The 20,402-nt window shown below is 40.5% G+C and overlaps 2 protein-coding genes and 1 non-coding gene across 5 annotated transcripts; 2 read left to right on the forward strand and 1 right to left on the reverse strand.

Annotated features, from left to right (window-relative positions):
- The first annotated feature begins 4,868 nt into the window (after window positions 1-4,868).
- On the forward strand, window positions 4,869-4,940 carry trnap-agg (transfer RNA proline (anticodon AGG)). The gene has a single exon. It is a non-coding gene; the product is annotated as a tRNA-Pro (tRNA).
- Window positions 4,941-5,570: 630 nt separating this feature from the next.
- On the reverse strand, window positions 5,571-7,853 carry LOC148082636 (uncharacterized). The gene is made up of 3 exons (XM_087788249.1): window positions 7,511-7,853; window positions 6,522-7,352; window positions 5,571-6,464 (listed from the first exon to the last, which is right to left on the reverse strand). The coding sequence occupies exons 1-3, from the start codon at window positions 7,689-7,691 to the stop codon at window positions 6,277-6,279; spliced, it is 1,200 nt and encodes a 399-aa protein (XP_087644375.1). The 5' UTR covers window positions 7,692-7,853; the 3' UTR covers window positions 5,571-6,276.
- Window positions 7,854-8,681: 828 nt separating this feature from the next.
- Window positions 8,682-13,124, forward strand: spice1 (spindle and centriole associated protein 1). Of its 3 annotated transcripts, none has more exons than XM_087788250.1 (17): window positions 8,682-8,914; window positions 9,015-9,062; window positions 9,321-9,461; window positions 9,539-9,641; window positions 9,981-10,036; window positions 10,190-10,260; window positions 10,327-10,442; window positions 10,504-10,617; window positions 10,721-10,995; window positions 11,093-11,236; window positions 11,302-11,422; window positions 11,612-11,716; window positions 11,787-12,157; window positions 12,254-12,443; window positions 12,505-12,559; window positions 12,842-12,905; window positions 12,977-13,124. In XM_087788250.1, exons 1-17 carry the CDS (start codon window positions 8,819-8,821, stop codon window positions 13,031-13,033), a joined length of 2,127 nt encoding a protein of 708 aa, XP_087644376.1. In that variant the 5' UTR covers window positions 8,682-8,818; the 3' UTR covers window positions 13,034-13,124. The 3 variants fall into 3 exon arrangements, with proteins under 3 accessions (XP_087644376.1, XP_087644378.1, XP_087644377.1); XM_087788252.1 differs by having other exon boundaries at window positions 12,254-12,428; XM_087788251.1 differs by having other exon boundaries at window positions 9,984-10,036.
- The last annotated feature ends 7,278 nt before the right edge of the window (window positions 13,125-20,402 follow it).

Here is a 20,402-nt window from a genome sequence, read left to right on the forward strand (position 1 = left end):
ACACACCCACACAAACCCCAGCACACACACACACATCTACACACACACACACACACACACACACACATGCACTTGCACAAACTAGTGTTTTTTTTGATCCAACTCTTCCACTTTGATTGGAAAATGTGAACGCTCTCAATAATTCTTCGGACAAAAACTGATTAAAAAGTCGCTGTATATCCGTTAAGTCTTTAGACCTGTTCATTGTTGACTGATGAAGGTGATACAAGACTCCACTTTGGGTTCCAGCTCTTACAGAGAGTTCCCAAAATGGCTTCCAGAATGGAGTATCTTAATGTGCTCCAGTTGAGTCTGTAGGAACGGACCGATAAGACAACATTATACGACCAACCAGACACATGTAGCAGACACCTGCTGTGATCTCTCTTTCATCTTCTAACTCTTTTTCCCTCTGTGACTTCTTCAGGCCTGGTGCCTGGAGGAGGAGCTCTGATGTTCATGCTGAGTAAAGTACTAAATAAATAAACATGTTGAACCAATGTCTTAGTCTGTTGAGGACTTAAAATGGTTAAAGTGGTTAATAAAAACTTAAAAACAGGTAGTGAAATGAGTGTTTAAGACCTGAGTCGTTTACCCAGACTCTAAATATTATTGTCTTGGTGTGTACATGACTTCCGGTCTATCTCCTACAGCCAGCCTCAAGTGGACACTCAATGAACTGCAGCCATGTACATCATTGTTTTTTTGTCCATTTTACCGTTTACCAGGCAGTTCCAACATTCTTTATCCAACATTTAGACTTTCTGGGTGTGACCTCCCTACACACCTCGTCTTCAAACTGTTTTAATTTGTAGCTTGTCCTTCCTACTCACTCCCATTGAAAACCTAAACAATTATTCCACTCCACTCGGATTCAAAAGGAGGTTTAATGAGGAGAGAAGTCATGTTTTTATTGAACTGAGATCAGATGGTGGAAGAAAATGAAAGGACACTATTTATAATGTTGATACTTATTTATGTCAGTAGTTTTACGGTGTGTGTGTGTGTGTGTGTGTGTGTGTGTGTGTGTGTGTGTGTGTGTGTGTGTGTGTGTGTGTGTGTGTGTGGCAGATGGTGAGCAGACACAACCAGCAGGGGTCTCTGGTTCAGAAGAATAGTTGGTTGTTTTTTTTTTGTTTGAAAAATGTGAGGAAATTGTCACCAAATGAAATGGAAGCACCTCAAGGTAACTCGAGACTCTGTGTTTGAATTTGAAGTGCTTGATACAGAGTCACACACTGTTGTTGCCCGCCCACACAAACACTACATCAGGGGACAAACCTGAGCAGAGAAAGTGAAATTGAAAAAAGGCTCTGCAGGGAAAGACATCAGTGGCATAAGAAACGATAAGCAGGGCGAACAATAGTCCGGGACCAAAAGAAAGTCTCAGCTAGGAAGCCACGTAATCACAATGTAATGTGTAATGGAAATGACATTTCTTTGTGTTAGTAGTTTTTCTCAGGTCATCATGCACACACACCTTTTCCTTCTTTAGAAACCCTTTATTTAACATTTAACAGGTTAGTGGAAAATGCTGTTCTGTCTCCAATGTGTCTGAGGTGGTTGATTTATGGAATGAGCTGGAAATTCCATTGTTATATTATGAATTTTTTGCAATATTTATTTTTCTTTGTATCAATCACAGAGCTAGCAGCACTGCCTGTGTAGTTTGTCCACGCACGTTATAGTGAAGAAAACTTGAGAACGTGTTCATTCAATGAAGATTATTTCTCATTTTGTTTTATATATTAATAATGATTCTAAACGAGACAGTGATGGTAGCATCGGTGTGAATAATATGAGTAATGGTCTTCCTTAATAATAAGTTTAATACTAGTTTCTAGAAGAATAAACTGTATGACTGACAACATTTTTAATTGTGATGGTTTTTTTTCTTTCTTTTGCCTTCAATAAGACTAGGGTTGATCAAATACGTCAAATAAAATGTTTTAAGTGTTCTTATGTCATTGTTCAACTTCAACTCTACACTTGTGTGGCTGGTTTTTGTCTGGAAAGTCCTACAAAGGAATTTGAACCAAACATATTTATTTAAAATTAAATAAAAAATGTGGTGAAACGGGAAGAATCTCAATCCAGACGGCAAAAGAGACAGTGTTTAACAGACCATCTTCAAATTGACCAAAAATAAGTTTCTCCTTTTAGAATAGAATAGAAAAGCTTTATTCATCCCCAGAGGGGAAACACACATTACAATTGTAATGTGTCTTTACAATTGCAAAGTGCTGATGGTCACTAATGCGGGGAGGCTTGTGTGCCTCAGTGACCCTGAGGGCTATACCGGCAGGGGGTAGTCCCTTGGCTGGTTCAACCAAGCCGGGCAGATCTCAGGTTAGAGGTCAGACGAAGAGCAGCACCCGGCCCTCCAGGTTGGGGGTTGGGCGATGGGTTTACTACCCGTCCCCGGAAAAGTATATACTAGTTACAGAAAAGGAAACCATGGAAACTTTACCTCTAAACAACTGAAGCCCAACTGACGACCCACAAGTGGGATATATGGACCACCTGAGGCAAACTCACCAGAGACCCCAGGTGGGGAATTGTCTGCTGAAGCTGAAGTCAAGAATGAAAATCGGATGCTGGGATCTCAGAACACTACACCAAACTGGAAAATTGGCTCAACTGACCAAGGAAATGCAGCGTTACAACTTAAGCATTGTTGGGGTATATGAGAGAAAACAACTGCCACTGGAGAAACCATTCTTTACTCTGGCAACCCCAAAGAAGAAGTCCCACGCACACAAGGAGTAGAACTACTCCTTTCAAAAGGTGCAGCTAAAAGCCTCATTGAATCAGAACCAACCTCTGAACGGATCATCACAGCCAGAGAGGGATGCTGATATCGACTCGACCACCATCTTCTTATGGAAGAACTCCAAATGAAACTGGCAGTAAAGAAGAAAGTTGGGAACAGGGTCCTGAGAAGGTTTCGAAACAAGGAAACTGAAAGATAATAATATGTCAAGAATGGGGAATCCAACCGGTTGCAAGCCCTAGCTGGAGGAGATCACATAAACAACAAATGGTAAAGATGCAAGATGGCTATTACCGACAATTGCAAATCTGTCCTCAGCTACAAAGGTCCCAAAAGAAAAGACTGGATGACAGATGCTAGAGATAGGAATGCTAAGGAACTGTACAGAATAACCTGTCTGGGAAAAAACAGACCACAAGCCAGCCTATTAGGGACAAGCAGGGGAACCTTCTTACCAAAGAGTCCAAGCAATTGGAGCGCTGAAAGGAATACTTTGAAGAGGTCCTCAATAGACACCTAGACACCCCCTAGTCATCGAAGAAGAAGGAAAAGACCTTAACATCAACTGTGGAAGGATATCAAAAGAGGAAATACGGAGGGCTATCAAAAAGCTGAAGATGGACAGGGCACCAGGGAAGGACAACATCCGAACTGATATAGGAGATTCCCACTGACTGGAAGGAGGGGTTATTCGTGACAATGCCAAAGAAAGGAAATCTAAGTGAATGTAAAAACTGGAGAGGGATCACGCTTCTCTCGTTCCCCAGCCAAATCCATATTCTCCTAGAATTCAAGAACCACTAGACAAAACTTTCATAGGAGAACAAGCAGGTTTCCGTAAAAACAACTCCTGTACAGACCATATTGCATCACTCTGAATAATTGTCAAAACAATGCATTGAATGGCATTCATCGCTTTTCATAAAATTTGTCGACTTCTAAAAGGCTTTCGACAGTCTGGATAGAAACATCCTATGGAAGCTGCTTCGACACTATGGTATCCCAATAAAACTGGTCAACATCATCAAATGCATGTATGATCGATTTTGCAGATGACCTGGCTCTGATCTCAGGATCACATACACAGATTCAACAAAAAACCACTAAACTACATGAGTCACAATCCCAATTGAGTAGCAATCCCTGGAAGATGTGGTTGAGTTTGTCTACCTGGGAAGTGACATCAGCACAGATGGAGAGCTGATAAAGATGTCCACATGCTTTCAGAAACACTCCGAACTGTATGGCTCTCTTCCCAACTCTCCAGGTACACAAAAATCAGAATATTCAATACAAACGTAAAATCTGTACTTCTCTGTGGCTGTGGAACCTGGAAAACCACCAAATCAATCACGGATAAACTACAAGCGTTTATCAACAACTGCCTCAGATATATACTGAGGATTTGGTGGCCCAACAAAATTTCAAATGTGGAGATGCATGAAACAGGAGAAAATATATTGTTGAAAATATCAATGATGTTTCTGCATTTGTGAAGAAAAAAAAATTGAAAAACGATTTAGTTAAATTATTGGAATAATTTTAATGATGTGAAAGCTGTGACTGCCACTGGTACTGATGAGGCATTAAAAATGGATACTGAGTGAGACATCTCTGGCAGTGGCGCTTCTAAATATCAGCGATGACATGTCACATAATCCAGAAAATAAAATATGGACCCAGACACTTCTTTGCAGAGACAGATGCGAATATCAAATCAAGGCTGTCATGTTCTCTAACTCATTTATTCAGATCCATGCTTTATTTTCTTCTGATGATTCCACCATGACCTTCTCTGACCCCTCACCTGCAGTAGTTGGACAGTTTATTGAGTCAACTGTCTCCATGCTTTTGATCTGGGTTTGCTATGTTTTGAGTTTTTTAAGTCTCACCCTTTCCATTGGCAGGTAAGCAGATACAACAAGTTCCTATTGATTTTTTTTGTTGTTGTTCTACTGATAAATTTATTTTTAAAATTCGCGTTGTTGTAGTACTAAAGTTTGATCAGCAGAGGGAGCTGGTGAGTTCACTAAAGCGTCCAGAGGCTGCAGATGATTTTACACAAACATCTGCTTGAGGAACAGTTCTTGTAACTGGCTCGTTGGTCTAGGGGTATGATTCTCGCTTAGGGTGCGAGAGGTCCCGGGTTCAAATCCCGGACGAGCCCTTACCTTTTAGAAAAACATTCTTATGAACTTTTGACAGTTTTAAACTTTTCAATCAGAAAAGAACTCCAAAAAGAGTCATTGGTATAAAAGGCTTAGTTATTCTTAATACTTAGTACTGAACGTAAGTTCATTGAGCTATTATAGCTCTTAACACATTATCATCATTTTATATGAGCAGTAATTATTTTCTTAGTAGTTTGCTATGCAAAATAATTATTGCCGTTCGACACCACTAGAAGGTGCTATTTTGCAACTCGTAAACTGCCACGTATCAGTTATGTTTACAGTAAACGTATGTCATGACAATTTAATTCGAATTTAATGCCACATTTATACCCGCTTTATTAGAAAAAAATCTGTTTTAAATTGGTCAGCAAAACAAATGTAAATATACTGATTCAAATGAACAATTTTCTCCTTGACCCGTGTCAACTGTTGTGACTCTAAATCATAAAATCAGTAAATATTGCGTCTGATTGATGAGGAGTTTTAACCATTATTATTATTAGTAGTAATGTTTTTATTCCTTTTAAATTAAAGGCTTTATTGACACTATTGTACAAAGTGCAACAGCAGAACCCAAGGGCATCGGGTTTGTGAGGGTTGCAGAGAAAGTTGCACAAAGAGTGTGAAATGAATCACTTTAATGATACAAATAACAGAAAAACAGAGGAATAATGAGGAGTTATCTAATGTTGTGTTTACAACACTGACAAAAAAAGTTTCTGCTTCAGAGTCGCCGAATCAGGAGTAGAACATTGGCAAAAGGGAGTAAATCCAAAACAACGTATCAATGAGAATTCAGGTAATAACCACATACACACACAAAAATAACATAAAACAGAACACGCGTGTCAGGAAAGTTTCTCACGGGAATAAAAACCGAAAAAGAATACAGGTAAGTAAATTAAAACACAAATCTGCAGAGCACGTTTGTGTAAGTGAGAGGATAGAAATGACAGGAGAGTGACTAAAGGCAAAAAAAGAAAGCATGTAACACAATAACTATTCTCTAAAACTGTCTTCTCAGATTATAGTTATTGCTGACAGCTGCGACACAAAAGACACCTGGGAAGGTTTCTGGCATTTGCTCTTTGTAGATACTTTTCTGTCCCTATAGCGTCAAATATTTACTGTGTCAGGTTTACAATGCTCTGAGAGGGCCATGTTACATTATCTAAACTGGAGCGCCTCAAAGTCTTCCTCTTTTTTTTAATACACATTCATTCTGTTTCAGTAATATAGGCCGTGGACCAGTCCAAATAGCTTGAATGGCCAGATCTGGCCCATGGGCCCTAAGTTTATAGCCTTGCTGTAGATGATAAGAAATTATATTTAGGGAAATACTGACAGATTATTTTCATAGCACACGGGCATCCCCATTGTCAGGTTCATCCTTATATACCATGGTTTCCCCTCTCGTTCATTTATGACTTTTTTCCTGCGCTCTATCTTTTCCAGTAGAATTCTTCTCTTCTGTTGTAGTTTCTCAAGTTTTTGTACCTTGTTTCCAATAAAGCACCCTAAAAACAGAGATGGGTTATGACAGGATATTTTTTCAATTAAAACATAAGACTTACTTGTTTCAATGGCTATTTCCATCCCGTAGGTCATGGAGATTGAATGGACAAGCTTTCTAAGTTTCTTGTGCCCGAGCCATGTTCTGAGGTGTAGCTCAAGACTCTCTTCAAGAAAGATTTGTTCTTCGCCACATGAAGTTTCGCTTTCCTCCCAAGTGACCTGTGGACTTTGCACTTTTTTTTTATTCCTCCTTGAGTCCGATGTGGATATTTTCTCTTGACAGTTTTCTTGATTTTCTGTGCTGTTTCGACTTTTGCACTCCACCGTAGTGGTATTTCTCTTAACGTGTTCTTTCACTTCTGTGTTGTCTCCTCCATCATCTATCTGCGGGATTGTTACTTGTGTTTGCAGTTCCCAACACATGACTGAACTACTTTCACTGGCATTGTAGTCTCCATAGTTACTCCATACATCATCTTCGTCTTCATCCCAATCACTCTTCCAGTTGTCGTCTGGAATATTCAGTGTGATACTTCCACTGCTTCCACTATATTTACTCCCCTCCCCCTGCTCACATTCCTTTTCCTGTCCGTTTTTCCCGTTGGCGGTGACTGGCTTCTTCAAACTTTGATTTAAGACAATCCAGCTCAATTCACAATGCTGTTGTCCGGGCTCCTCCCCATTTACCATCTCCTTTGAGGCATGTTGCTGCCTCTCGGATCCACCATCTTCCTGCCGTCCTCCCCAGCTGGCCAGCTCATAGTGCTCTTGATTCTTTTTTAAAGTGCAAAGAATAATCCTTCTCTCTAGCCTCTGCTGTTTACTTAACAATATTTTCCTTCTGGATTGCTCCGTCAGTTGTTTGGTCTCTTTATAAGGGTCGGTGTGTTCTGAAAGAAAAGGATTCGAATAAAGGCCTGAACCCTATTTAAGTATGTCTCTCGAAACAGCTGCAGTTGTGGTTGTCAACAATAGCACTTATCCAAACACCTTCGAAACTTTCTCTTCCACGTAGAAGGCTCAGAAATATGAATAATATAACTCTTACCTCCAAGTTCAATGGTTTTTTCATTCACGAAACTGGTGGCAAGAGCCCTGGTTATTTTCTTCTGCTTCCACTTCCAGTAAAATGTCTGAAACCAGTAAGTAAGAGAATTCTGAGGAACTAAATTGATGCACACACCCATCCAGGCTCCCTCCTTCCTCAGCTCCCAGCTTTCTACCGACATTGCCAACCGACCCAATATTTCACTGCTATCTTTGACGCAGTTTTTACTTCTTTGGTCTGTAATGGCAGGTAAGATCTGTTTAGTTGCATTTCTGGAAGCTGACAACTAGCCTGGACCTCAAATACGACACCACTAAACACTGTTCCTATTGGTACAGCATGGAAGCAGTTCTTTATCTACCATAATGCCTTTCATTTCCTCTGACTAATTCAACTGAAACGCTTTCCTTTTTTAACAATTAAAGGTCACGTCATTTGGTGGCCTTTGTTTTCCAACTTCCCTTGTGGTAAGATGATTGCATCATCTTCTAACTACAGGTTTCTGTCATCCCTGAACAATTGAACCAACAATATAATGGATTAGGTTTTGAGTTCAATACCTGACTATTGGTATTGCTATGTTTTGTCTTTTTTAGGGTTGTTTAGAGATAATTTAATTGGCAATACAGATATTTAAGTCATTCATTTCAGGGGTTATTTCTCCTCAGAAAAGGATAGCTCACATACATTGGGCTTGCAAAGTAATATATTTTAGCTTTTGACCGTTTCAATTGCAAATATTAATTCTTGCAAACCTGGTGATGCCGAAGATGCTGCCCCTGCAACCAGACTCCAGATAAAGTGGTAGAAGACCCCTACAAATAACCTAATATTACACTGCAAAAATTCAACCTTTGGATTTTTAGTTTCAATTTTATATATTTGCATGGCCTTTTTGTAAGGAAGAAGAAAAATAGATGTCGATATTGTTGGTTGAAGCTACAATAGCCTTCTTAATTGTTCCTGGGGCATGATATATTTAGGTAAAACATAAACATGACACAAGGGTTATACCCCTTTTAATACTTCTCATAATATCATACATTCATAATGATTTCGAAACTATATTTGAATGCTGTGTGTATCTGTGTTGTCGTGTGTATTGTAGCATAACTACATTTCCCATGATGCTCTAGTCTCAAGCGGCGTCCGCGGCAACAATACAGGAAGTGGCGCGCCAGACTTGAATGCTCAACTGACTTCTTCAAAGTTTTCTACGAACCGTTTACTTTTCTAACTTTTATTTCTGTAGCTTTAACTGATGTTTGTCGTACTGTATGTATTCCGGTGTGATGATAATAGTCAAAAATGTCGTATGTTAAACACGGACGAAATCAAATAAATACAAAAACTAAAGGACAAAATCGAGCCAAGAGGACAACGACTACCAAGAAAGAATGGGTGGTGAGTAACTAACTTGTTAGGACCAGTAAACGAAGTGTATTTACTCAAACTTTCCAGTGAAGTTATATTTAATTTGTACTTCTATTACCTATTGTTTCAGAGCACAGTCAATGATCTGTCTGTCCACCAACTCACACCAGACGAGCTGGTAAGAACTACAAGTGCATTTCACCATTCTTGTCCACTGTTTATAATGTGTGTTCGTATAGTATAGTATATTAATATATTTTAAATGAATCATCAATAGCGCCACGTCTATATACAGTAGTTAAATAGTTACCTTATAATCTTTCATGTAGGTGTGTATCTAAGAAATGACTGTATTTATAAAAAAGAAAAATCACAGACAAGATCGACCCTATTTATATGTCTATAACCTTTATTTTCCTTTTATCTTTTACCATAGAATCATCGTCATGAGATCCATCAGTCCCACAACAAGGCCTCTGCCCAGTGGGAGCTGAAGGAACGGGCTCTTAAACGTCGCCTCAGACATGGAAAAAGTCCTGCACCTCTGGATTGCACACGTCTCAGCATCCTTCGCGAGGTTTGTGTGCTGGTGGAATTCAACCAGCAGCGTTTGCTTTATGTTCACTAATAGGAATTGTTTTTGGTTTCCCACAGGTCTTGTCTGAGGAGCTGCTGCTGCAGGATGTTTTGGCCCGGTCAGATAAAGCCATGGCTGTCGTCAAAGATTTGTTTGGAGACTCTCCTCGCCGACAAATAGGTAAGTACAGTCAAACAACACTAGCTTTCAATCAAAAAAGCAATAACTGTTTTAATAAAGTAATGCCCAAGTTTGATACAAGTCTAATGTTTTCTTTATCCAATTAAAAAATTGAATTCAGTATTCATCATTCATGGCTTTGCTTTTATTTTTCTAAATGTCATGTTGTCAATTGTTATAATTGGAAGTTGAGGTTTTGAAAAAATTGGAGAAATTGAACCCCCATGAAAAAGAAAATGTTACAAGGGGGAAAAAAATGACACAAACTCTGTAGTGTGAATATGCATTTTCAGATGACAATGTAAGAAATGAGTTTGAGTCATTAACGCTTGGTTTCAGCAGGACACGCGAGTGTGACAGCAGCCCCAGACATTGTTCTGCCGGATCATCAACGGGTATGTACAGGGGACCATTGAGTTTTGCAATTGGTTGTCTATTAAAAGCAATTGTAGTTTTTGTGGCAATAGGAGCACATTCACTACATGACAACTTACTGTAATGATGAGACTAAAAAAATATAAATTACATTTAATTAAATTTTCTTTCAGGCTCTCAATGAATTTGAAGCACCAGAAGAACTGAGTGATGAAGAAACTTATTTTGACAAAGAAAACAGAAGGTAACTTGTAGTTTTGACACTGTAATGACTAAATAAAAAATAATGTAATGTTTGTTTATTTTGCAGTATTAACTTAAAGGATCATGGAAGAATGAAGAAACACCATTTTAATAATCAAAAATGTGACATGGGAGGGTATAAAATTCTCAAAACTCCCCATGCTACTCAAAGAAATAAAATTGGTAGGTTGCAGGTGGAAAGCATTTGTTTTTAAATGTTAACTTTTTTGTTTTATTATTTAAGCTCTAAATGCCACACCAGCTGTTAAATTTCTTCAGTCAAAAGTAAGTCAGTCAGACGACAGAGAAGAGTCTTCAGTCCTGGTTTCTCAAGTGCTGAAGTCTTCAAATCAGTCAGGTAACGCAAAACAAAATTCATTCCATATGTTCTGAGATGAATTGAACTATCTAGACATTTTCCTTTAATATCTTCATATTATTATTATTAATGTGTGTTACAGGTCATCGTGCTAGCAGTACCACCAGCACCGAGCAGCATGAATCTAAGGTTGCAGAGTTGGAGGCTTCCTCTGTTGCTTCTCTGAGCAGTGACCAGTCCACTCTAGGGCTGCTTCAGACCATGTTGGGTCAAGTGGAGGCAGAATTAGGCACTTTGACTGCGAGTGGAGAAGCTGCATCAGCACTCAACCCAAAAGCCCACCAGTCTCAAAGTCTCACTGGATTCTCTGTTGCTTTGGTCTCAACAATGGGATGTTTAGTGCAGCATCTTAAACAGGTACTGTGCACATGTTCATAAAAAAGCTGCTTTAAATGATGTGTGTTCGAGGCCAAGAGTGTTTTTAAATTTCAATGTCTAACTTGTTTTTATCTAGATCAAATTGCAGAGTGAAGAAAAAGCTTGTGGCGAGGCTGCAGCGAGGAAACAACTAGAGGCAGAGGTCAGTGAGCAGCGCGGGCTGATTGATGCTCTTACAGCTGAAACCATGACCCTGAGAGAAGAGGCCGCGACTCTGCAGGTGATTTGCTTTCTGGTCATTATTTTGAATCTTTCCTATCAAAGTTTTTTCCTGCCATGACCCAGGAGGAGCTGCGAGCACGTGCAGAAGAGATGGAGCATAAATTGGATACTCTGGTTTTGGCAATAGGTGACCAGCTGAAAATGGATAGTAACCCAAATGAACTTCTACTGAAAGAACCTGTAGGTGGGTAGAAATGTACTGTTTTGCCTTAGTATGCGTTTACTGCTTTATAACTAATCTTAATAATAATTTTCACATGGTTAGTGCCTAGAATTAGAGCGTTCTACAAACTAATTAAAAATAATTATGTACATTCTGTGTTACTTTTATGGTTTACTGAGAATGAAATTAATGTTTGTTGGTTACTTTTAGTCTCTCGATCTGCCCTCAATGCTGAGCAAATGAGAAACTTCCCAGCGTCTCCCCCTGTCATGCTGTCCCAACCTCAGCAGGTCAACGACTGGCTACAAGCCAGAGGTACCAAACTGACCCAAAATTAAAAAACAAAAACAATCATCCTGTTACTGTGCATGTGTTTCTTCAACAGAATCCCATCCTGTTCACCATCACACCTATTCTCACAAACCCGTGAAGGCTAGCAGACCAACCCGCAGTCCTTCTGTTTCAAGTTTTCCTTCCTCGTCGTCACCATCGGCAACATCTGCCACAGTCAGGTCCCAGTCCGCCTTAGACGCTATGATGGAGGAGATCACACAACTAGGTCAGCAAAATGAACAACTGAAGGCTCAGCTTCACCAAGCCAGGGGTGACGGAGCAAAGATGGAAGGATCAACTGAAGTAAGTGGAGCACGGAGACATCTGAGTGGCAGCAGCACACAAGGGATCTCATCTCTCTGTGTCAGAGAGACCAGGAGACAGAAACCTCAGCCACAGCCGGCTGAGCAGCCTGCAGATCAGGTGAGATGAGTTATCTTTATCTATTTATTTGAGATGAAAATCAGTTATATTATAGTAAATTTACTGTGGAAAATTACATTTCTTTTTTTCTGGTAGGTCGACTCAAACTGTCTCAGCGCGAACATTGTGCAACAGCGCCTCCTTGAGCTCAACAAGCAAAGTGCAATAGCCAGGAATCGACTGTTAGAACTGATTGAGCAACAAAGACAAAGTGTTTCTGATGTTTCTCTATCCGGATCCACCACCTCTTCTTTTACTCCCAGTACCAGAGGTAAAGTACTTGGAGGTACTTTTACACATGCTTAACCCAGAGTGTATCCCTCTTTACAAATGACTGTTTTCTTCAGGAGAAAAGGTCACCTCAGTGATGTTTCAACATGAGCACCTGTCCAAAAATACACTGTGAGTACTTTGCCTTAAATAAGTGATGGACACAATTACAACAGAGACAGCTGTTATTGTTAAACACAGGAGAGAAAATTCTTACACATATTTAAATACTATTCATCAGTATGTGAAGCTAATTATTAACATTTTGGTGTTGTTTTTCATAATTAGCTTTTTGTGCTAAAATGTTCTTCAGCAGAAAGTATTTTGGTCATTTACTTGTCATGAATCTAGTCTCAACCACTTATTTTCTTTTTTCTGTATTTATTCATCATGATCTCTTCTGTGCTTCTTCAGACCTGCATGTTCTGAAGTGTCGCCTCAGGCTTTCAAAGCTGAAACAAGGAAATCAAATGCTAAGGTACAGACCCTCACAGGAAGTGTAGAAGTTTACCTGGTGACTCTCTACTCATCTCAAATATTTTCCCACAGGTCGACTATCGGAGAGAGCCGGATGGCTGGTTCTCCTTGTCTGGGCATTTAAGATGACAAACACTGAAGCACCAAGTTAGAAAATCACATTTATAAAACTTGTTTTATGATTATTTGTTTTTAATAACTGAAATAAAGTTCTTATCGATCACAATGTTTCTCTGTGTTTTTAGACTTCATTGTTTTGTCTCTAATAATTGATTGAGGCTCAATCTGTAACATAGAAACACTTCCTGGCTATACATGTTGTTTTCTGCACACTTGTTGTTCTATTTAAAAACAGTAATCAAATGATCAATTTCCATTTTTAAGAATGGTCCTGCAATACCGGTAGAACTCAGCAGATGGTAGCATTGAGTCTAGACTGGCAGATCATTTTCTTGAGTCAGGATACCCTGTTGCTCTACCTTCACAACAAAGACAAACTTTATAAAACTGACTCGGTTATGTAGTGTTTTCTTTTTCAAACCGTTTTAATTTAATTTGCTGTTTTTCCATGAACTTTAATTGTCATCTTGGACTGGCAGTCAGATTCCGGTGACTTGGCTTGATTTCAGTACTGTATACATGACCATACATACTGTTGCTCTATGTGTCCTCAAAATTAGCTCATCATCGGTAAGAAAACAGAAGTAAATATTGAAGATAATAACACACTGGAGGCTTGAAAAAGGCTATAGAGAGTCACAGTGAATGTGAGGTCAGAGGTCACGGTGGGGATGCTGGGGTAGGCGACTGCAGCTTATTGTGATGGGCCTGGTGGAGTGAAGGGCAGGGTGAATGAGGATTAACCCCATCTGAGTGCCTCTCAATGCCACCTCCTTTATCATCGGAGCCATGCTCTGTTATCATGGTTGAATTTAACATCTTCAGCACATCCATCTTTAAAATTCCATCCGAGTATCTTCTCTCTGATCCACATTCTGCTTTCCAGTCGTGATCACACAATCAACTCATCATAGATTATCGTTGACTTGAGTGAGTGAAGGGGGGTCTTTGCTCATTTAAATATGTCCCCACTTCACCCCTGTGAAGCAGGTTGAAGTCACTCAAGAAAACACACACTGCAGCTCGAGCAGATGTATAGGAATGATAACAACAACATCATCATATACCTAGATAAGTATACAGACTTGTGGCAACCCTTAATGTAAAAATAAATGCATCTAAACAAGCAGTTAATACAAAACTCTACAGCGAGAATTCTGACCCGCTCTCGTAGAAGAACTCACATTTCTCTGATCCTTAAAACTCTTCACTGGCTTCCAGTTTCTTTCAGGATCAACTTTAAAATTCTGGTTCTTACTATCAGATCTATTCATGGTCAGGCTCCTCCTAACATCACTGATCTGATCCAGCCTTACACCCCAGCTCGGGCTCTGAGGTCTGTGGATCAGAATCTACTGATGGTTCCTGAACACGGTTCCGGACCAGAGGAGAGAAATCCTTCCAGGCTGTTGCTCTTAAGCTTTGGAACAATGTGTCTTGGCCTTTGAAGCTTGTATTTTGGCTGTGTATTATTTTTGTTTGTTAAAGCGTTGCGACTCTAGTCTAGAAAGGTGCTTTACAAATAACCTTTACTTACTTACTAATATTTGCTGAAACCTTATTGTTTTAGTGGTTTTAAACCACAAGTAAAAGTTCCTGTTCTCTAGGTAGAGTCCCATTTGATTAATACAGTTTCCTTCTACATGGACCACACTGATATATCAAGTGGTAGGACACAAAATATAACACTGTTGACTGATAAAGGGAAACCCACTGGCTTATGTTAACTGTTGAAAAACGTGTCGTATTCAGATATTGGGTCACATCTTTCACGGATTACTTCATGTGACCTTCCCATGTGTCTGTTACATGCATTACCTGCTTTAGGTATGCCATACAATAACACCCCACCTCTGGCACCTTCTACACTAGAAGAAAATCATATTTTTATTTAAACATATAATTTTAAAGAAGGAGCCACGAGTTTGGATGGGATTCTGTGGCTTATTAAGTATTTGAGAGCAAGGTTACAAAGAAATCCCAATACAACCAGCGGTATGTTGCATATGTAGCCGTTAGTAAAGAGATGATATTGTTTGGTACTATAGTAAATAAAAGTCCTTCAATGTGAAAATTGAGTATTTCAGGTGCAACGTGTCTCTCCGGCCACTAGGGGAGGATCTAAATGTTCTGCCAACCTTGAGTTTAAACGTGGTTCCTGAAGCTCTGATGAAGAATGGCAGCACAAGGATACACTAGGATAATGTTGTTTAGTTCAACCTCAAACACAGTCACACAAAACACTCTTGAGAAGGTTTATTTGTTGTCCGTTTAGCCGTGAGACTGTTGTTTCTGCCTCCACGGAATTTACCTTGAAGACGTCTCAAGACTTGGAGTCAGCATGGGCCGGGGGAAACATTGTGTGTTTGTGTGTGCGAGTGTGTGCCCATGTGTGCGGGAGTGTACTCCACAGCTGTGCGAGGTTGTGATCTGAAGCGGACTGTTGCTTGCTGTGAAAATATTATTGCAAGTGTTTATTATTGCTCCAGTGTGAAACAGTGGGAGTGTTGTATTCGCTGCACGGGCTATTGGAGGACGGAGTGTTCTTGCGTGTGTGTCTGTGATGGTATGCGTGTGTGTTGAGTTGGAAAGGTGGGTTGATGGGGTGGGGGCTGCTCTCCCACATCATCCTCCTCTCTTGTTTCCCACCGGCCAGCCCCAGGCCCGAGGCCCATTGCACCCTGGGTAATAGGGAGGCCTATTGGAGTTGATTAGTTCCGGCTGGAGCCCAGATAGAGTTCTGACAGGCAGGAGAAACGAGCTCTCAGCGTGACCCCCTTCTCCACCCCCACACCCCCCCCACACACACACACCCCTGTTTAAGACACAATGGTCCGAGGAGTGGAAGAGCTTTTTAAACAACTGCAACTTGACTGAGGAGTACTTCACCATTATTACCTCCAAACTCCACAGATCCATCAAGACGCGTGCATTCTTGCTACCGGTCCTCCACACAGATTCGTCGGCGTCCACGTACGTCGTCCCCGCGGGTGAATGCCGAGGGTGAAGATGAACGTCGCGACGCACAGTTTGATCCCTCCGACTTGAACACATCCATCAGCATCTGCATCACGGTTTTGCATTTTCCTTCAATAAACCATCACACACGAGGCCTCGGACACCTGTGGCACGGCCATCACACGCATTCCACCACATCATTTACACACACTGCAACCCCCCCTCCACGATCATCCCTTTCTTCCTCTCTGCCTTTCTCTCGCTCCCTCCTTCTCCACACATAATTGATTAAGGGCCGTTTTCATAAATCAATTTGGGACGCACATCAGTCAGTGTTGAATGGAGAAGCCCCCCCACTGGACGCTGTATTAATCCACCTCAGCAGGCCCTGCCACTCTCGCTTACACACATACTTTCACGTGTAGAATCTTCCGCTTCTCCTCCTATGAAATATGCAAAGTCTTTCAGCATAAACTTCAACCTGGTACAATTATCGTGACACTCTTAACAATGGAAAATACTGTCGGTGAATTGGAGAGGGAGACAAAGCTATATGAAAGAGACTCTTTATTGGGTTTGAAATGCGTCCAGGTCCACTAAACAAACAAATGTGTTGTTCGTACACTCAGCCGTCTTTGTGTCTGTTTGAAATTAGGCTATTATTAACCTCATCTACCCTCTTTTCCTCCCTCTCTGCACAGTTGGAAGCTTTTGTTTTGGATGTTTTGATATGAATGTAACCATGACACCATCCTTCCTTATTAAAAAACTCTGCCAATTTGCAATGAATTCTGGGAACGTGAGCCCTTCCAACAGCTGCAAGTGATAGGCCTGACTTTCCCCTCTCCCCGCGGTCTGGATTTTCTTACACCGTGCCCTCTTCTCCCTAACTTTTCCTTCATCTTTTGTTCTTTTTTCTCTTTTAAATACCTCCTTTGTACCCCTGTGGCTCCACTTCTACTTGTTTCTCATTCTTTACCTTCCCTCCATATTTCTCCATCACCCTGCCACCCCTCGCCGTGCTCCGGGGTGTTGGCTTTAGTAGTAGTGAAAGCTGCTTTGCCTTTGAAAACAGTTTGTCTTAATGAGAAGTGGGGTGCAGGCAGGAGAGAGGGGGCGGCGGGTCACAGCTGAAGCCAATTGTGGCCCTTTCCTGTCTGAGGTGCTGCTGGCCGAGGTCAAGCTCAGGGTCAGCCTGGGCCGTCTCACTGGCTGGGCTCCGTTGCCGGTTCTGAATTGCTGCCAGCATGTGTGTACAAGGCGGAGTGAGTTTGTGTGCGTGTTTGCGCAACTTAAGAAAAGAAGGGCAGGAGGCACATCTGTTTCTGATCCCTTGGAAAGTCTTGCTCTCCGGACCTGGAGGTGCTGGCGTGCCTGTGGCGACGAGGAAGGGGATGAGAGGGCGAGTGAGCGGTCACACGCACACGTCTACCATGGCGCAATGTGTCGGCTCTTACCTCCGTTTCCCTTCTGGCGTCCGTCACATTAACATTTTCAGGATGCATGCATGTTAAAATTCTCCGGAGAGATTATAACACATGAGTATGTGTTACAATGTCAGGGTCACAACGCTCTCTGAAAGCTGAGAACCACCTGCTAATGACTGTGGAAAGTTTAGCAACAGTATTGTGGATTACACTTCATTTTTAGAAGCTCATTCATTTTTTTTAAAGTGGAGTTTCTCTAATGTTGATTTGAGTTCTGAATCTTCAAAATCGACAATAACATGATTTGACGATTTGAGTGTCCCAGCATGCATTGCAGGACTACGAGGTTCCACTGGCCTACTTTTTCTATGTTTTTCTATAAATGATATAAGTGTGTATCCTCAATCAAGAAATATTTGTTTTTTTTTTACATGATCGATGTTTAAAATTATGTTTTTTAAAAGCCTGTTCTATCTATTAATTATTTATCACTGTCATCAATACCATATTTTAGTACTTCCTGCTACAGAAATAATAGACTCCACAGAAGCCGATCCTGTGAGATCCACTTTTTAATTGCCATATTTATGTAGAGTTTTGTTTTTAACTGTGTGATACTTAAATGATTATTTATTCCCTATGACTTGAAAAAAGGTCTCATGTTCAGACAACTGATTGATTTTGCCTTTGTAGCATAAACATACTCTTTTTTATTAAAGAATAGAATTAACTATTCAGTAGTGGAAAGAAAATGTACATTTACGTACTGGCATTTTTACGTATTTGTACATCTTAAGGTACTGATTTAAAACATATTATATTCACCTATGTACATTTTAAATAAGATATGTTTAATAAGAAAAAGAAAACTCAAGTACTTCATACTAGTAGTTTCCGAGGAACGATTGTTCTGTTTCAAAATATGCAAAACTTTTTTTTTTAACATTATTGGCAACAGGGCCAAAGTAAAAGCAAAGAGCCCCATATTTCCCACACTCTAGAAACCTCTTCACAGAGTCCTTGTAAAATACAGAGACAATCACAGGACCACTGCCCAGGGAAATGCCCTGGGGCCTCCTCCCAGTAAATTATGTTGTGAACACCTCAGAAAGGAAACGCAAAAGAAGTAGCAAAAAGTGTAGTAAGTCCGTTTTACAGTATAACCTTTCTGTTGCTATTTGAAATTACTTCTGAAGCATTTTCCAAAAGTTTTGTTGATATGTTACCTATAAAGATGCCAGTGTTTGATATAAGATTAAAAAAACCGAGATAATCGATATCAACAATTATACAGAGACTCCCAATATGAGGAAAAGAAAAGAAAAGGAATTTGATGTGTTTGATGCAGGAAGACAGAGAAACCAGGAAAGAATGAGCCTCAGGGAACAAGACAAACATGTGGTTGCAGCTATTTTAATTTCAAACTTTTACTTTAGGCTGTTGTTGGCGAAAACATCCTCCTCTTCTGAGGGAGAAAGGTACATTTAAGATGAAACACTGCTGGAACTTGAACAAGCCAATAAAAGCAACATTAACAAGCAAGACTAACAAGAGGCAGGAGTGGCAAGGTTCTATCACTGTGTTCAGACGTTTAGTTGCCATCACAGTTAACTATAATTGTGCAAGAATTGTCTTTATAGCTAGTGTAGACACAGGCCATGTGTGTTCTCATATTTTCAAAGCACATCATTTGGCTAAAACAATGAAGACGAGGCAAACTTCTTCACATTAAATACAAATTATTTGTTTTTTGAGGAAAAAACTTGACTAAAATGTCGTTTCTCAGCATCAACTTACATTGAAACAATGCTGGCCCACTGTGGCCTGGGGTCCCACTTTCTCGTTAATAAGCTTTACTATTCTACCAGTAAAAAGAAAATACTTTTTGACAAGATTAGTCAATTGAAAACACCCAAAAATCAACTTGCTAAGTTTTGATACTTATTCCAAAATGTCTTTAAAAAAGTTCTAATTTCTGAATCAGATAACTCTTGGTATGATGTAACTGTTCACCTTTGGCCCCCATTCCTTATCATGGCCCAAATGTAGCTCTTATTGAAAAAAGTTTAGACCCCCATGATGTAAATGAAATGGCTTTTATGCATTTTAGCTAAATCTGCTTTATTGTATTTGCATAAGTTGTATTTTTCTTTTACTTTTTAAACTGTAGTTTGGCCACTTAGACCTCCAAGCAATTCCTACTAGTGAGTCTGAACACAAAAACTGCTGCCTATTCAACAAATGTGCTCCTTAATTTATCTTCAAACACTTGACATCAGGCGTTTCAATCCTCGCTTGTGTCTGGAGACTTGTAACGATCAATCTCCTGAAGTATAAATATTGGACTCAACATGCTGCATAAATCATGAAACTATACCTGTTTTTTAACTTTTCCCGGCGTCTCCACTGAAGAGAGCACGGGTTACACACAACACCCCACAGTCCTCGGCACACCTGAGCCAATAAAGCTAAACTTTTCCTGCCAGGAAAAACTTTTTCACTCTGTCTTCCTCCCGCCAAACTCCAGTTTCAGTCCCGGAGGCTCTAAAATAGGCCGACTCTTAACTTGTCCCAAAAGCCCTGAATGCCACCATGTCCGCCTCTTCTCCCCAAAAACCCTCCTCTGTTCCCCACGCCAACTCGACTCGGCTCCATCCCCGAGGGCTGCAGAACATATGACTCCTCCCTCCCTCTCCTCCTCGTCTCCTCTCTCCCCCTCCAGGCGACTCAAAAGAGGTTCTTTACAGCTCTGTCATCCCTGCTAGAGCAGTAAAAAACACATCTGGAATCACACTCTAGGTTCTGCGCTCTCACCCTGTGTTTAAGAAGCCCCCCAACCCTTGCTCCGCACACCCTCCCTTTCTCTCTCTCTGACGCACACACACACACACACACACACACACACACACACACACACACACACTCTTGGAGGGCCACGCCGCAGGAAAAACACTCCCATAACGAGCTACAAACACTGAAACAACACCGTTAGC

This window comes from Callionymus lyra, chromosome 4 (genome assembly GCF_982586985.1).
Source record: "Callionymus lyra chromosome 4, fCalLyr1.hap1.1, whole genome shotgun sequence".
NCBI classification, from domain to species: domain Eukaryota; kingdom Metazoa; phylum Chordata; class Actinopteri; order Syngnathiformes; family Callionymidae; genus Callionymus; species Callionymus lyra.

Coding starts and splice junctions, on each gene's coding strand:
- LOC148082636 (XM_087788249.1), bottom strand. CDS start 7,691: ATGTCGGTAGAAAGCTGGGAGCTGAGGAAGGAGGGAGCCTGGATGGGT. Junction 7,353..7,510: donor AAAAACCATTGAACTTGGAG/GTAAGAGTTATA, acceptor CTTTTCTTTCAG/AACACACCGACCCTTATAAA. Junction 6,465..6,521: donor GGAAATAGCCATTGAAACAA/GTAAGTCTTATG, acceptor CTCTGTTTTTAG/GGTGCTTTATTGGAAACAAG.
- spice1 (XM_087788250.1), top strand. CDS start 8,819: ATGTCGTATGTTAAACACGGACGAAATCAAATAAATACAAAAACTAAA. Junction 9,462..9,538: donor GTCTCAGCATCCTTCGCGAG/GTTTGTGTGCTG, acceptor GGTTTCCCACAG/GTCTTGTCTGAGGAGCTGCT. Junction 11,717..11,786: donor CGACTGGCTACAAGCCAGAG/GTACCAAACTGA, acceptor TTTCTTCAACAG/AATCCCATCCTGTTCACCAT.